This window comes from Daktulosphaira vitifoliae, unplaced genomic scaffold (assembly GCF_025091365.1).
Source record: "Daktulosphaira vitifoliae isolate Bord-2020 unplaced genomic scaffold, ASM2509136v1 Scaffold_2, whole genome shotgun sequence".
In the NCBI taxonomy this organism is placed as follows: domain Eukaryota; kingdom Metazoa; phylum Arthropoda; class Insecta; order Hemiptera; family Phylloxeridae; genus Daktulosphaira; species Daktulosphaira vitifoliae.
The window spans coordinates 15,355,337-15,372,672 of record NW_026099573.1 but is presented as its reverse complement, the minus strand read 5'-3'; the positions used below and the strand labels follow the sequence as shown (position 1 = coordinate 15,372,672).

General features: G+C 25.8%; 1 protein-coding gene across 1 annotated transcript in view; it reads right to left on the bottom strand.

The window, feature by feature from the left end:
* The window catches only part of LOC126898003 (dynein axonemal heavy chain 10), a 50,412-nt gene extending 36,430 nt beyond the window's left edge, over window positions 1–13,982 (bottom strand). Inside the window, exons 1-21 of the mRNA XM_050671950.1 lie at window positions 13,806–13,982; window positions 13,557–13,744; window positions 13,296–13,494; window positions 12,851–13,237; window positions 12,498–12,644; window positions 12,247–12,408; window positions 12,017–12,193; window positions 11,789–11,944; window positions 11,635–11,724; window positions 10,998–11,185; window positions 7,751–8,107; window positions 7,394–7,685; window positions 6,480–6,638; window positions 6,183–6,419; window positions 5,724–6,126; window positions 3,865–4,013; window positions 3,660–3,799; window positions 2,743–3,499; window positions 2,271–2,658; window positions 1,961–2,214; window positions 1,388–1,749 (exon numbers count right to left, since the gene is read on the bottom strand). Coding sequence (XP_050527907.1) covers window positions 1,388–1,749; window positions 1,961–2,214; window positions 2,271–2,658; window positions 2,743–3,499; window positions 3,660–3,799; window positions 3,865–4,013; window positions 5,724–6,126; window positions 6,183–6,419; window positions 6,480–6,638; window positions 7,394–7,685; window positions 7,751–8,107; window positions 10,998–11,185; window positions 11,635–11,724; window positions 11,789–11,944; window positions 12,017–12,193; window positions 12,247–12,408; window positions 12,498–12,644; window positions 12,851–13,237; window positions 13,296–13,494; window positions 13,557–13,744; window positions 13,806–13,946 — 5,333 coding nt within the window. The 5' untranslated portion in view covers window positions 13,947–13,982. The remainder of the gene's footprint in view (window positions 1–1,387; window positions 1,750–1,960; window positions 2,215–2,270; window positions 2,659–2,742; window positions 3,500–3,659; window positions 3,800–3,864; window positions 4,014–5,723; window positions 6,127–6,182; window positions 6,420–6,479; window positions 6,639–7,393; window positions 7,686–7,750; window positions 8,108–10,997; window positions 11,186–11,634; window positions 11,725–11,788; window positions 11,945–12,016; window positions 12,194–12,246; window positions 12,409–12,497; window positions 12,645–12,850; window positions 13,238–13,295; window positions 13,495–13,556; window positions 13,745–13,805) is intronic.
* Between the last annotated feature and the right edge of the window lie 3,354 nt (window positions 13,983–17,336).

Below are 17,336 nucleotides of genomic sequence, written 5' to 3'. Positions count from 1 at the left end.
CTATTACTAATGAAAATAATAATAGTAGTGACCAATTATTTTTTATTAATAAAATTAATAAATGTCAGAGTTTGGTTAGAGAATCTTGGTCAGAAAATATAATTGTTGAAAATAATGTTATTAAATTTAAGCTTGATATAGGTTCTGATATAAATATTTTACCTTTGAGTATTTAAAAAAAGTTAAATAAGAATTATAATATGCTAAAATATGAGGTGAAAATACAAGCTTATGAAGGCTTTATTATTGAAGCAGTTGGCGAGATAACGTCAGAATGTATGGTTAATAATAAAAATTGTGTATTAAAATTTGTTGTTATTATTGATTTAGAGCTTGAGTGTAAAGTTGAACCATTATTAGGGTTAAGTGACTGTATGGAATTAGATTTAATTAAAAGAGTAAGTGATGTTCAGTTAAAAGAAAAATATTCAGACAAAGAGCAATTTATAAAAGAAAATGAGAGTGTGTTTCAGGGCTTGGGTAATTTTGGTGAGGAATATACTATTAGGTTAATGCCAGATTACCAATGTACAATTAAGCCACCACGTAGAGTACCTCAATCTATTCTTAAAAAGTTAGTCTTTGTCCCCTCTTTGATTAAGATATCATAATGATGTAAAAAGTGTACGCTCTTATAATATTTAAAAATAAAGATTTTACTGTAAAACATAACTTGTTCTTTTTTTTTAAATAAGTATTATTAAAATACATAACATTATTGATTTAATAATTTTTGAGCTTATCATAAAAGCATTAAGCAATTTTTATTCGTTAGATAGTTTTTAATTACATTTTTTCATAAAGTTAAAGACAAATATTACCATTGAGTTATAAATAATACTATCTATAATTTATCGATAAGTATTACAAAACTTCAATTTTAGTAAGCTTTTTACCAGTTTACTCCTGATAGATATCGTATTGTAATTTTATGCATTGATTTGGGAACATTGAAAATACTTAAAATTGCAAATTTATAATCATTATTTTATCATTTTATACCTTTTTGAATAATAAAAATTAAATTTTATAGCTGATGAGCTTCAACAGTCAGTTATATGAATGTTTTGTTTTTAAATAATAAAACGTGAGTTGAAGACTTGAAAATGAAACAGACTACAATTTGTTAATTTATGTACGAATAATTTAAGTATATAAAGTAAAAAAATCAGATACCATAACTATTTATTCACATTTATTTAGAATTAAAGGGGCTTATAATGTAAAAATTTGGAAAAAATTTTAAATGAACTTGAAGCTANTATAGTACGTTTATAATTATTTCATGTCCCCTTTATCAATTTATATAAGTATTATTTGAATTAATATATACAAGTAATATACTATTAAGCTAAATGTATAATAAACTTTTTTGTAAGTAACTAACCTTAGTGCTCTCATTAAAACTACATCTTCATCAACATTAATTGCATTACGTTTCAATTCTCCAGCCATAACTAAAACTGATTTTAAAGCTCTTAGTCCAAAATCATAATGAGACTGTTTTGAGAGTTGTTCACGAGCCAATTTATACAAAACTGTCATCTTTTTGGCTAATACTTTAGCTTGTAAAAATCCTTCAGAAAATAACATTATTAAACATATGAGTTCCAAGTCTGGTACTATACAGACGACTGGTCTAAATAATGCTTTAACTGTCTCTGGTAGTTCTGTACGACCAGCATAACCTGGATTCATAGTTATAAATATTCCTACTTTTATATCGAGTTTTATATATCCTCCTTCAAACTAAAAACATCATACAAATAATAATTTTAAAATTCAGTTTTAAATTATTAAAAGTATTTACTAAATTCCAAAAAAATATTAAAAATATTTATAAAATAGAAATACTATTCTAAATTTTTTTTTTTTGGACAATTGAAAAATAATATTTTGTACCTAACATTTAAATTTTAGAAGTGCTATTATAATTAAGATCATTTAAAAACGAAATCACCATAAATAAAAGATTTTGTTCAAGTAATGCATTTCTGATAGTTCCTAATTGGGTTGAAATTACAGATAATACAGAAATATCAATTCTATTGAATTCATCAAAACATCCCCAGGCTCCGCACTGACACAGTCCATTTAATATTTTACCAAAAGCCTGATAATCCAATCCTTCGCCACAATTTGTTACCATACATAACAAGCCCATAGCTTTAGCAAGATCTTTGGTGGTTTCCGTTTTACCCGTGCCAGCCGGCCCTAGACCATAAGAGGTTTTTTATGTATAAGAACTTACGTGTTTAATTAAAAATTACCAGCAGGTGCTCCACCCAACTGCATGGACAATGCCTGGGTAATGGTGAGGTAAATGCGATCAGTTAGTGGTGTTATGACTAAGCGACCATTTAAACCCATGTATTCATAACCATAAGAAAAAGTTCCAGAACATTGATGTACCATAAGATTATCAAGTTCTTTTTTCCAATAAAATCTCAATTGACTTTCCCAGTCAAACGCATGATTTTCCATCACACCATCACGCACAAAATTTTCAATGATATCTCTGGCATGTACATCAACTATTAAAATTGTATTGAATTTTTTACGATCGTTTTTGGTTAGATCACCCCTCACTTGTATGACCAATTCATCAAGTTGGCGATTTTGATGTTCTAAATAATCTTTCATGGCGCTTTTTTTCCCCTATGTATATATAATACATAAATAGTAGTTAATATATAAAAATACATAAAACAAAAATACAATTTAAATATAAAAGTAAATTACATCTTTAATATTCTTAAAAACATTTTCTATTTCAGCTGTCCACCAAACGCCATTGGCAACCAAACATATCATACCTTGAAAATCTAATATCCAATCACAGCGTGGTTTTCTTACAGATCCATAACAGTAAATTGCTTTTTTAGACAAAAACTTATTTGATCTCCACATCTCAATTAAAACATTATTCATCCAATTTTCAACTAAACCATCAGCATCTACTTTAGATATAAATTCCATTACTTCTTTTTCACAAGATATCATTGCAGTATTGATTATTGAATTATCTAGTGTTTTCACTTGTAGTAAACTACTAACATTATCAAACATTTTTACTATATGTTCTTGTATACTTGCAGGGTTAGAATTTCCTAATATTGATAATAATTCTTCATCTGATATAAAAAAAAATCTAGGGAAGGTGTTCCGTTTTGAATTTAAATATTCGTTTAATGATTTTTGACACATTTCTAGACTACCAAATAGTCCTTGAAATTCTTCTAAACGTCCTGGTGCTAAACATTGAATCATTACTTTAGGATTTCTCTGTGTTTCTGTCATGATCATACGAAATGTACGGTCCATATCATCAAACTTTTTTGCTTCTTCGGGCAACTGAAGTCTTATTTCGCCACCAAGAAAAATTCCTTCTAAGTAAGTCCATTTCAACTGTACTTGATACCATTCAGCAAGAACATCACTAATTACTGCTAAGTTTTTATCCCATTTTTGTACAATAGATAAAAATGGACCAATAAATCTGTAGTGAATAACACAATAGGTCATAACATAAAGCGTTATTATTTTTTAAGGATTGTATTTAATATAAAATGTTGTAGCCTAAATTGAAATTTTTGTGCTCTATTACTATAAGTTACCTTTGATGTACAATAATATGGTATAATATTTAAACTACATACTGTGATCCAGCCATACTTTGAAGAGTCAATCTATTATCTTCTAAAGTTTGATTGAGGTCTGATAAATCCCCCAAAATCAAACCTCGATATTTATCATCTTTGATGTGTTTTGTAACGTCAATCAACATATTTTCCCAAATCTATGAAACAAAATTGCGCTATTACTTTTCATTTCATTAATGTAAATAATTTTATTTATACAAACGTTTGATATTTCTGTAACTCCGCGTTCAATACTTAATTCTTTAACTGCGTTGCCTATAATTTCCATACAAATATCTTCATAATGGCCTAAATCCATTGCAAACATTTTTTCTAATGTAAACACTTCTGGGCTCATATCAAAATGTCGTCCTAAATGTAAATAATAATTTTTTTGATTTAAATATGAAAGAGTGTAACTCTGAACTTAAGTAACCTTAGAAAATCGCGTAGTACAAGAGTAGTTCAATTAAGCTCAGTTGTAGCTCTGCACTAATACTTATCGCTTATAATTTTTTTTATTTTTGACATCCCAAGACTTATAACTTTTAACATTTATATATGTACATATATATTTTAAATATCTTAAAAATACCTATATAAGCTGAAAATTTCTTAAAAAACATAATATGCAAAAAACGAAATTCTATGCTGTAAATCTCGAAGCTTTAATGGTATTTATCTCGTTTTGATATTTAGTGCAATTTTAGTACAATATCAAAGAAAAGCTTTGACAATTATATTACATATACAATTTTTTTTAGGACTATTGTAACAAAAAAAATGTAAATTATAAACTCGAGAATTTTCACACAAAAATAGCATTCGATAGCCATTTTCACCATGAGGACAAGTCTAGAGGTCAAATTTTTTTTTTTTCAAATTAAAGTATATTACATTAGCTTTAATTTAACATATATATAAAAGTGTCAGACCTTCCGGAACATTTTCAAAAGTTATGTTGAAAAAGTAAATTTGTTGTGAAAAAGTTGTCATTTTAAATCCCCCCTTGTGGGGAGATTAAGTGTCAGATTTACAAAAAAATATACCAAATGATAAGTAAAGAAATCAAGCATCTATATAAAAAAAATTATATTGATATGTTCATTTTTGAAAAAGTTAGAGCATTATAAAGTTAAAAATGTAAAAAATAAAGTCGAGAATTTTCACACAATAATAGCATTTGGTAGCTATTTTCACCGTGAAGACAAAGTAAACTCCGAATTTTTTTTTTTGCATAATAAAGTATATTACATTAGCTTTAATTTAAGATTTATATAAAAGTGTCAGACTTTCCGGAACACTTTCAAAATTTAAGTTGAAAAAGTAATTTTTTTGTGAAAAAGTTGTATTTTGAATCCCCCCCTGAAGGTAGGTAAAAAGTTAGATTTATAAAAAAATATACCAAATGATAAAAAAAAAACACATCATAGTAAAACCAATACCTTCTCAGCTTCGCATCGAAACTAAAAAATACAGTAGTAAAGCACGTTAATATATTCATGGCTACAGCGCACAGTGGTTTAAATAATTGATTTGTCTTAACTAATATCTCTTAATTAAAGTAAAAAAATCTCAAAATTGTCTATTTTTTTTTTTTTTTTTGTTTAAATAGCTGCTAAATTTAAACTTAATGTCAGTTCTTAAATTTCTCTTTATTTAGCAGTACAATAGGAGAAACATTTTTTAGACTTCATATTTCTATGAAACATTTAAAAGCATACGAGGTCTGGCTATTAAATAACGAGACTGCGCGCCTAGGAGGGGAGTATATTGAAGGGGAGCATTCGAATGTAGAATAATTTTTATAATAAAACTCTTTTTCGTAACCAGTCTTGTTATTTAATAGCCAGACCTCGTATACTTTAAGGTCATCGCTGTTTATTGGGGTAATATTAATAAATATAGTATAAATAATTTTTATGTAAGTAGATACAAGAAAAAATTATTGGATATCAAAGACATCAATAAATAAAATGAATAAAGTTACAGTATTATCTGATATAATTTAACTAAATAATAATCAAAAACAACGTCCACGTTAAGCGATCAATAAATAAACAGTAAATATAATTATATTACCTGTTTTATTCATTAGATCATTCCAATGTCGTTCACGCATAGCATCATTTTTAAGTTCAATAAATAGAGGTATCGAACTTTTAAAAACATCCATTTTTTTTTTTAATACAAGACCAACAGAAGTATTACGGAAATTTTTTGGAATTCGTTTATATTCTTTTATAAAATCTTCCATCCCATCATTTAATAATTGTGGATTTAAATCTGACCATAAAGTTTTTGCCCATACTTCTCTAGCTGTCTTTTGACGACAGTATAATTCAAAAATTAATTGCATACATTTAAAATGTTGATAAGCTGTTTCAAGTTGTTCCATATTAATTAAAGGCAATCCAAATAGTACAGCACTTTTAACTGCTTCAGAACGTTCTTCAAACATATCACTAAATTTACTATCGAATTCCTAAAAATATTGAAATTTTTTTTTTGCTCTATTTATATGTCATTAGGATATTTTACTTTTAATTTAAGGATTCCTGAATCTAAATTTGCATCTACTGTTGCTGGTCCATTTTCATAATAATCTTTTAAAAACATAGATACTCGGTTAATAAATTCGTTAGTTTGATCTTTTGCTATCCCAGTAAAACCTTTTTTGATTTCTTCCATTGAATAATTTTTACACAGCGCATCTGCATATAAATCTCTCCAATCTTTGATTAGTTTATTATATTGTTGATTAATTTCAAAAGGTATCTTTGAAAAAAGAATTACGTTCGATAAATGACTAAAAATAATTTCAATACATTATTTTACTTTTAATTTATGACTTTTCATTAAATTTAATCTGTTATCAATTTTATTAAATGTATGATCAGCAAAAAAATTCATTTTTTTAAGGTCTTTGACAGCTTGTAAGACAATTTTGAAACTTTCAACATTTCGAACATGACAATCCAGCTTTTCTCTGTAAGCCTGTTACAATTGTTATATTTATAAAACAAATTATAATTCAATATAAATTAAACGCAAATAAAATATATTTTTAGTTTTTATGGATATAAACTAAAATTTACTTGGTATTTTACCAAATACACTGTTCATTATAATATAACTTAAATAATTAAAAAAATAAGGTATTGCGAATAACAATATATAAAAAACAATAACAATAACAATATAAGTTTTCAAAGTGATTATGTTTTGATGCGTTCTTTTTACAATGTATTATGACAGCATTAAGAAAAAACGTTGTAATTTATCGATTTAAAAAATCGTAATTTTTTAAGGAATTTCCCACATTTATAGAGAACAGCGGAATAGTTCGCCAATTTCGAGGTCAATGTCTTCAATTAAATACGATAATGTGCTCTTTTGGCGTATCGTTAAAAAATTGGTTCTATAAGAGCTTAGAAAAAATAGTGACCGACACATAAAAATAAAACACATCATAGTATAATTAATGCCTTCTCAGTACTTCATCGAAATAAATATAAAAGTATGATCTTGAATTTTTTTTGTTTATTTTCATTGAAGTAATGCAATTAATTAAATATTTTTATAAAGTTCTTTAATTTCAAACCTGATTCCTCTAAAACTATAAAATAATTTAAATAATAAAACTTTAAATTATAATTGATTGTGTGTTTTGGTGAGTTACTCAACTATATTTTAATAGTATATTTTAAATTAATTATTTTATATCTAAGACTATTTTACATCATACATACAGTAATAATAGATGAAAATTCTAACATAGCAACTTTACATTCATACATCATTCGCATACCATACATAGAATGCCAAAAAGAACATTGGGATATTAATTTATTTATGTAATCAGAATAATTAATACGAATGCATCCAATATCCATGTAAGGCGTTTGTTTTTTTAATCCTTCTGAAAGACTTCGAAAAAAGTTTAACTGTCTTTTGTAGTCTTGAAGCTTAGGATTTGTTTGAGAAAACGAATCAATTACTACATTTTCTTGATTTTTAAACAAAAAATTTAACTTTTTGAGTCTAAAGAAATAGCCGGTGATTAGTAAATAGTATAAGTAAATAAATTGCATTATAAATTTAGTTACTTTTTTATAGCTTCCATCACTAAATGACCTAAATTATATGCCGAATCTTGGCATTTTTGTAATGCTCGACATACATGCTGTCGTTCTATTAAATTATCGTAATATGAAAAAAAATGAATGTTTCCAGTGAGAACATGATACGATTCCGGGCATGGTATAGTAGTGTCTTTTAGCCATCTGGGAACAACTCGTAGACACTCCAAAAAATATCGTATATTCCTTAAAATTGTATTGACTATAATAGGTATAGTAGGTAGAACCGAAAATTCATCATTATCCATTCGAGCGTGTATTACGAATATTACTCGATTACTTTGAAGTATGTTTTTAAAAGTTCTCAAATTATTTATTACCATTCTAAAAAATAGAAAAACATAAATCTAATATCAGTATTTATTATTTATAACTAATAAGACTAATTAATGACACGAATTTAATTAATTAAAGCAAAAGCAGTAACATCAGTTATGTAAGGTTACATTTTATAAGCCGATGTTTCAAAAATGAACACTAATTTTGATAATTACTAAAGTTTTTACTGGTAATAATTAGAATCATTATACTGAGGCATAAAATGAGATTTCACAAATTTTATCATACTCAACAATTCACTCAACAAATACGCCAAAAGGGCTATTATTATCTTAAACATGGAAATATTAAGTCAAATACTATAAAACGATGCAAAAATATTTCAATTTTTTTAGAACCGAAAAATGACAAAAACTATGCATACTTTAAATTACTAAAGTTCATTCCGTAAAAAATGCCTTGTGCAAATAGGAAAATAATAATTACAATATAAATGAAGAAAAAATTTTAATCAACTATGTTTAAAACACACTAGATTAATATATGGATTCTTTATGTTTAAAGAAGATCTATCATAAAATTTAACAAGTGGAATAGTATTCACAGTTCAACATATTCTTATATAATGCCTCAGCTACAAAATTAAAAAAAAAAACCTAGCATATAACACAAACCAGGCACAAAATAAACCCAACAAATAATCTAATTACTCAAAATAAATAATTTGTTTAATAAAATATAAACAAACTATTATATTTCATAGAATATCTTATAAATTATAAAATATTATAAAACCAATACAAATATTAATTTAACTCATAGTCAATGCAACCAAAGTATATAATAGAGATCAATAAAAAACATTCCTATCTCAGTACTATTTAGTCAATAATTAGTATTTGATTATTCATATTGTTAGAGTAATTTTTAAATCATCCAATTTGTATTAAATAAGATACTATATATTATAATTTTTTATTTGGTGTATACACACACAGAGGAGAGGATATAATAGAGTACATGAAGGGTATGGCTTTATAGTTAAAATGAGGCTGCAGAAATCCTGAATTTGTAGTATCGTATGACCTTACTGTAGAAAATTCTTATTTGAGAAAGAGAGAAGAACATTATATAGTTTATAAAAGTGAGAGTAATAGATCGTATATTGATTATTTTGTGTGGAAAAAAGAGAGTAAAAAATTGTAAAATTATTTCATGGAGAGTATAATTTCACAACATAGACTGATGGTAATAAAGTTATTGTACAGTGGGGAAACTATTTATAAAAATAAAAAGACAAGAGGAGAATCAAGGATCTGCTAGTGGAAATCAAAAGAGAAAAAGAAATAGAGTTTTACAAGACGGTAAAAGAGAGAACGGAGTGGAATGTCGAGAGATACATAAATGATATGTGGAATAGAAAGCTAGTTGTGTAAAGGAGATTGTTGGTGAGGTAGGAATAAGATGCCAGAATTCAAAGAAAACTGGCGGTGGGATAAAGACGTTCAAAAAACTGAGAGTAAGAAAAAGCAATTAAAAATTTAGAAAAAAATCAAAATGTGCTTGTGCAAAGAAGTCAAGAGTGCGATATGTAAGGCGAAATTTAAGAGACTTAAACTCGCCTTACAAAAGAAGGCGAAAAAAATGTATATAGACTTGAAAAAGTAAAAGAAAAAAGAACTAAAGATTATCACTATGTAAGGTATATAAAGTGATGTCAAGAGGGTTCTAACGAGCGATGAAGGTGTAAAGGTGAAAAGAGTATTTTGAAAATATCTAAATGAGGAGTATCCAAGAGAGATGTTAGAGGATATCTCGTGGAATGAGGGACTGGTAGATTTCATTAGTAAGAAAGAGGAATTGAAGACTGTGGCATCAATGAAAAAGAATAAAACAGTAGGACCAGATGAAGTGCTAGTAGAAATATGGAAAATATTAGGCAATGTTGACATAAGGTGGTTAAACGAACTTTTAAATAAAATCTAATTAGAAGAGAAAATTTCAAGTGAATGTAGGAATAGTATTGTTGTGCCGATATTTAAAGGTAAAAATGACATACAGGAGTGTGGAAATTATAGAAGCATAAAGCGTATTAGTCATAGCATGAAAATTTGGGAAAAGGTAATAAATAGGAGAATAAAAAATGAAACATTGGTACGTAAAAATCAGTTTGGATTTATGCCTGCTAAGTCAACAATGGAGCCAGTATTTTGTTTGAGGCAACTAATATAAAAGTTTAGGGAAAAGAAGAAAAATCTGTGTATGGTATTTATAGATTTGGAGAGAGTGTATGATAGAGTACCGAGATAGGTTTTAAAATGGGCATTAATGAGAAAAGGAGTCCCGAAAAGATATCTCATGGAACGAGGGACTTGTAGACTTGGCAAGAAAGAAGTATAAGAGGCTGTAGAACCAATGAAAAAAATAAATAAAGCAATAGAACTAGATAAAATGCCAGTTGAAGTATGGAAAATATTAGGTGGTGTTGGCATAAGGTAGTTGAAGGATCTTTAAATGAAATTCTATTAGAAGGGAAAATGCCATTGGAGTAATAGTATAGCGGTTCCGATATAAAAAGGCAAAGGAAATATAAAAGAGTATGGATATTAAAGGTTTAAAGCTTATAATCCATAGTATGAATACTTGGATAATGGTAATAGACATAGATAAACAGGAGAAACATCAGTACCAAAGAACCGTGTAGGTTTTTAACCTAAAAAGTCAACGATGGAACTATTTTTTTATATAATACAAAAGTATATGGAAAAGAAGAAATATCTGTGTGTGGTATAAATGAGAAAAGGTACATATATATATTAAAGAATATATATTATGGCACTTTTACCAGTGTAAAATTTGAAATTACATTAAATTTTTTGGATAAATTTTTATATCATTTTCCCTTATTTAATATCTTTAAATGAACAGAGCTTACGTTACAATTGTTTCAAATATAACGGTCTCGTATTTTTTGTATAATAAAGATAGATTTTTATTACGGCCTGTTTGAACTCCATAGCAAATATATTCTATCAAACTAATTATTCTTGGAATAGTTCTTGTTGATTTCATAATATGAGAAATATTCATATTGCTTAATGCTTCAGTTTGATCGTAAATTTTCTATTTCATTATATTATTATTCGATTAATTAATTTGATAATTTTACATTACATTTCTATAAGAAGTTATTTTTGATATTTTTAAAAAATATATTGTTTAGTCAAATTATATTACGATTTAAATATAAAATAATATATTCATATTAATATTGAATATGAAAAACGATTACTGTTTTCCAAAGCAGATTTTTACTTTTTTGGGGATATATACATTTATTACACGTGATCTCATTCATAATAAGTTATTGATTTTAAGAATTCAAATTTTTATTATTATATTATCCTTAATGTAAATTAAAAAGTAATTGTTAAGATAAAAAATATTACTAAAAAAGTGTTAAGCACAAGCATCTAAAAATATTCATTTCTACGCATGAATTTTTTTAGAAATATTTAACAACTATTAGATTTGCTATTCATTTAATAATAGGTCTATTTTTAGTAATTTACCAGAAATTCTTGAATATTTTCATTAGTTCCGATTGGCAAAAATATTAAATCTTTCAAGGAATCTATATTTTTTACAATTTTCTGTTCTGCCTATTTTAAATAAAGTTATTTTAAATAAAAACAAAGTATTTTTAAATTAGCTGCAAATCTTTACCAATTTAATTCTTTTTAAAACTGTACTCATATATGCTATTCGGTGGATTGCACTATTCGTAAATTCAGATAAATTCATTGTTAAACAACTATATCGATTCATAGCTGGACGAAGACTGTAATGTAGTGAACTTAAATGTTGTTTCATTGCAGTGTACTTTTTTTGGCAAACAAAAATAAACACTTAATTAAATTAGTTTGTTTATAATATTATATTAAAGCTGCATACTTCAAAAATATTCATTTTATTTATCAATTCACGAACATTTTCAACCAAACATTCAATATTGGTTACATTAATTTTTATCTGTTTTAATAGCATAATCAAGTATTTTATACTATCTGGTAAATCAAATCCCATTAAATTCATTTGTACAGCTTCATCTATGACACCATACAATTCTTTCTAAAATTATTATACTAAATTCTTTTTCTTAAATCAGTAATTTATTTTCATACATCAAATTTACACTTAAATATTTTGGTATTTTCATCAAAAAATAATAATGTGTCTCTTGTTTTATTTTGTTCAATTTCTAAAGCATAATTCATCCATTTTTTAAACTCATTGGTTTGAAACTCAAATAGTTCTTTAGATACTCGAATATAAATTGAAAAATCCTAAAGAAATATTAAATAAACAATATAATATATTGGTATAAAACCATTATTAAAAATTATAAAGATATTTATAAAATATTCAATTAAACCTGTTGTGATATTCTTTCATCGTATTGAATCACGTCAGTAAGTAGCATTGCTGTTTTTTTTGCTCTAAGATGTAATTCTTGAACAAATATTAATTTTCCTGATATTGAAGGTTGATCTTTAGGTAAGTGTGTAAAATTTTTAGCACTCTAAATAAAAATAGTATAATTATAACAACCGATATTAATTGGAAAAATATTTAAGGTCAATTAATAAAATATTAAGGAAAAGAATATAAAACAATTATCTGTCCACTAATTTTATTACAAATTTGCAAATTAGAAAGCCTTTCAAAATGATTAATAACCTTTTTGACTAAAAACTAGTGATAAAAAAACTAGTAAATTATTCTCACATCAAAAATATATTTTATTTCATTCATTTCACTTTTAAATTTTTCAATGATAACTGGATACTTTTGTGACAAACGTTTATGCATTGTTTCTCTAGTATTCATATTTTCAAAAATTTTAAGAGCTATGAAACCTTTTGCAGCGCTGCGCAATCTTGAAAAACATAGATCAATGTAAGTATTTGCTTGTTGCTCCATTTCTGAAACTCTAAGGAAAAATTTATTAACAATTTGCTTCCATGTTTCTTTTTCATCCTGGTGGTAAACATTGAAGTCGATATCAAAAAATTCTCCAGTGAGACCTTCCATTAGAACAGAGCTTGCAAGAGGCATTTGGGTAACTATGGATTTCATTTCAGGTCCAAACACAACTGTGAATTGTCCAATAATCTTGAAGTTAAATTTTAAATTACTTTTACAGTATGATTATAATTAAATATATCTTTACCTGTAAAATTATTTTTAAGTCATTTACTACGTATCGAACGTGATCGATTTGATCAAATAATATATCTTTTTTAAATTCCCATCTTCTAAATATTGCTGTTTTCTCTATTTCTGATCGGAATTTATAGTAGTAATCCTTCCATTTATCTATCATTGCTATAACATCGTTAACCGTTTCTAGTGTATTTTCAACATTCATACTAAACTATCAAACTGTTTATAAAAATGCATTTCTTCCTAATTTTACAATTATTATGCATACTTAAAAACATTTGGAATATGAAGTTCTATAGAAACTCTATCTGAAAGACATTCAGATATTGACCGAAAAATTCGTTCCATTTGTTTATCTTCACCAAAAAAACACGATACACTCCACAAACGTTTTAAATTATCATAAAGATAAGGAATATTTCTCGCAATGTTAGAAAAGGAAGCATTAGCTAATTCCTATAAAAAGTATGTGAACGAAGTTAGATTTTTTTTTTAATTATTAAGAATATTTACACACATGAAACCTTTCATAACACTGAATCATGCACGTGTAGTTGACTTTAATTGTTTTTTTAAATACGGTCATTAAGTTTTGTAGCGCTGAATTAAACTCTCCCAGAGTATAACGTACCGTACCATTTTCAATATTTTCTTGCATAATTTCAATATTTTTTTTTACTTCTTTGCTTTTAGATTGATCTATTATCTTTGTAAATGACAAATATCTGTGACTCCAAAACTCATATTCTAATAGTGGACTCTTGAAAATAATTTTGCATTTCTATCAAAGTAAAATTTATTTTACTGAACATTACATAAACAATTTAACATAAAAATATAAAAATAATAATTTTGCGGATTAAGAAACTACAAACATCAACAGTAAAATACATAAAATTTAAATGAGAGTTTTAATTTTTGAAATGAACATTAAAATTACTCCAAGTTTATATTTTAGAATAACCTACGAATGTAATCTACTAAACATTTTTTTTAAATCCAATTATTAACCAAAAGAAAAGCTAACCAAAATTACGTTTTTTAATAATTATTTTAAAGTTTTTTTTGCATAGCGACGGGTCATTTACATCATTCAATACTCAATAAAATTTAAGGTTTTCCTATGTATAATCAATCGGATAAACCGATTTAACTATTTGAATAATACTGGATCAAAATAAAATATTTAATAATAATATTTAACACAATTATCTTTATTATATATTGACATACTTCTTTTAAAAATATGATCATTAACCAAAATTCTGTTGGGGCTTGTACCAAATATCAAAGTATTTTTTTTTCAAATTTTAATTATGTTCTAAAACACCTACCTTCTTTAAACATGCGTTAAACTAAAGGTAATACAATATACTTTAATATGAAATGAGAAAAACTACTCGAAATCATGAATTCTAGGATTTATTGTGCATTCCATCAATAAATCATATAAATTTTGGTAATAACTACTCGTTTTGAAATGTTTTCTATAGTAATAGAACATCTACACTATTAAAAGCTAAATAAACTTCAGATTTTTTTATTATAAATTGTATATTTCATCATATTATTAAATTTTAACAGTGATTACATAAGAATAATAAAATGCAAATTATATCAAACACATGTGTCGATTTTATTTTGATTTGTAAACCGTCTACACTACTTCTTTTTATATTTTTCACTAAACAAACCATAATTAAGATTACCCCCAAATTCAAAAACTCTTACAGAATTAGTCGAGAGGTATGACAAATTTCCAAATATCAATCAATACTAGAATAAAAACTCCTCTTCACTGGATCTCTAGTATTTTTTTAAATTTTTTTATAAGCTACTGAAATATGCACATTACCATAAAAAAAATGTTTTTTTATTTAGCTAGAATATAAATTTATAACTATTGCCAAATAATATGATTCAATTATTTAAACTAATTACCTCTATATCTTTGATCATTTTCAATTCTAAATGAATCGTTTCAGACCATGATATCATTAACTGCATTAAATTTTTTATTTGGACACGACTTAGCTCCTTAGTATTTATACTATCATCTACAATCCAAACTAACTCCGCTGAAATGTCTAGTGGAAATTTATCCATACTACTAAAGGTAAATATTAATGTTTAATTATAGGAAACATTCAATTTACAAAAATTGTAACTATTCGGGAAACTAAAAATACGATTATTTTTTATTCGTCAATTTAAGATAGGCTACTTGGGCATTAGTATCAACTATTTATTCAAATAATTTTATTATGTTATAAATTAAAAATATTTTAATTGTCATTCGTAAAATTAATTTAAATATCATAAATATGGAAGTACCATTATATAATATATTAAATATATACTCTAATGAGAATTTTCGTTTTTTTGTAATTTAAGGTTTTTATTATAGCATGTTTCTATAAGTAGAAAATTTGCGGAATTTTTCGAGAAAATATTTAAAAGTTTTAAATAATGAAATAAAAACCTTTTTTTAGAGCGTGAATCATTAAAAATTGTTAGAAAAATCAAAAACAATTTTTTTAGCAAAGTAGACTCTTAATATATAAGTGTTTATTAAGTAAGGGAACAGCTTTCTATTGTTTTCATTGTTTGTATCAATTATATGTTTCCTTACTTACTGAACCAGGGGTATCGGATCTATTTTTACATATTTTTTTTCCACGACCGGCATTATTGTGGGCCGCCAAAAAACTGCCTTGTTGCATTACTTCAGGGCGGGCCAGAACTGTTTTTTACATGGGAGGGCAAAAATTTAATGACCCGGATCACCTTGGTTGTTACTAAGCTAAAAAGCTTTTTTTGTTAGATATTAGTGATCATATAAAAAAAATCCGGTAATATATAAATTTTACTCTTAATAATACATATTATTAGCTACAATGCGATGTTGAGAAAATATTAATTTTAACATTATGTGTTTATTTATTTTTTTATTTTTTATGTCTGTCACTACTTTTTCTCAGCTCTCACTGGACGAATTTTTCTCAATCATACGTCCAAAGAAATCGTATCTAGTTGAAGACATTAACCTTAAAAATAAAAATTTATCCTCGTTCCCTGTAAATGATAAAAATCCCTCAACAAATTACGATTTTTAAAATTTTGACATTTTTTTCTAAACACTGTCCTCATAACTTTTTCAAAAATTAATAAATCAAAATAATCTTTTTTTATTTTATAGAATATTTTTGAAAATCTGACCCGTAACCTGTCCATAAGAGGGGATTTAAAATAGAAACTTTTTTACAAATGTCAACTTTTTCAACTTAAGCTTCAAAATGTTCTGGAAACATATCAAATTAAAGCTTGTTATTTATTATAAATTAAAAAAAAAATTGACCTGACGACCTATGTTCTTTATGCAAATGGCTATCGTAGTTAAAAAACATGCTATTTTTGTGTTCAAATTTTATTTTATTTTTTTGTTTATTTTATAAGGGTTAGTCATAGTGAGTACGCCAATAAATATAATATTTACATGAATCTAACTTACATTAAATATAAATTTATACTTATTTATATTTTTTTCCTCTTCAAATTTAAGAAAAGTCTTTTTGAATTTTTTTTAATGAATGAAATAGGAGTTAATTTAACTTTTAAAATAATCCACCAATTTCTTAAAATTAAACATTATCTACAGATTAGCATCGAAGCGTTTTTTATGATAGTACTTTTAATCACTGTCAGATTAAATCTATATTGGACCCAAATATACCACGTCCCCATTGGGCCACCTATTCTTCTGTACTGGTTTTTTTATTTATTTTTCAAATAATCAAGTAGTTTATGATAAACCCACTGTGCTGGTTTAATGTTTTTTTTTTTTTTTTATAAAAAAATTATTAAGGACAGGATTTAGAAAAAGTTTGTTTCATATAAGAAATTATATGAAACTTGCACGCCAAAATACTATAAACGTCCAACGACTTCACTGTGGCTACTGTTTTTTTAATATTCAACTGGAGTTAGGTAAACTCATTAACACTTTTTAATATTAAAATCAAAAATCGAAAAGCTAAATAATTAAGTA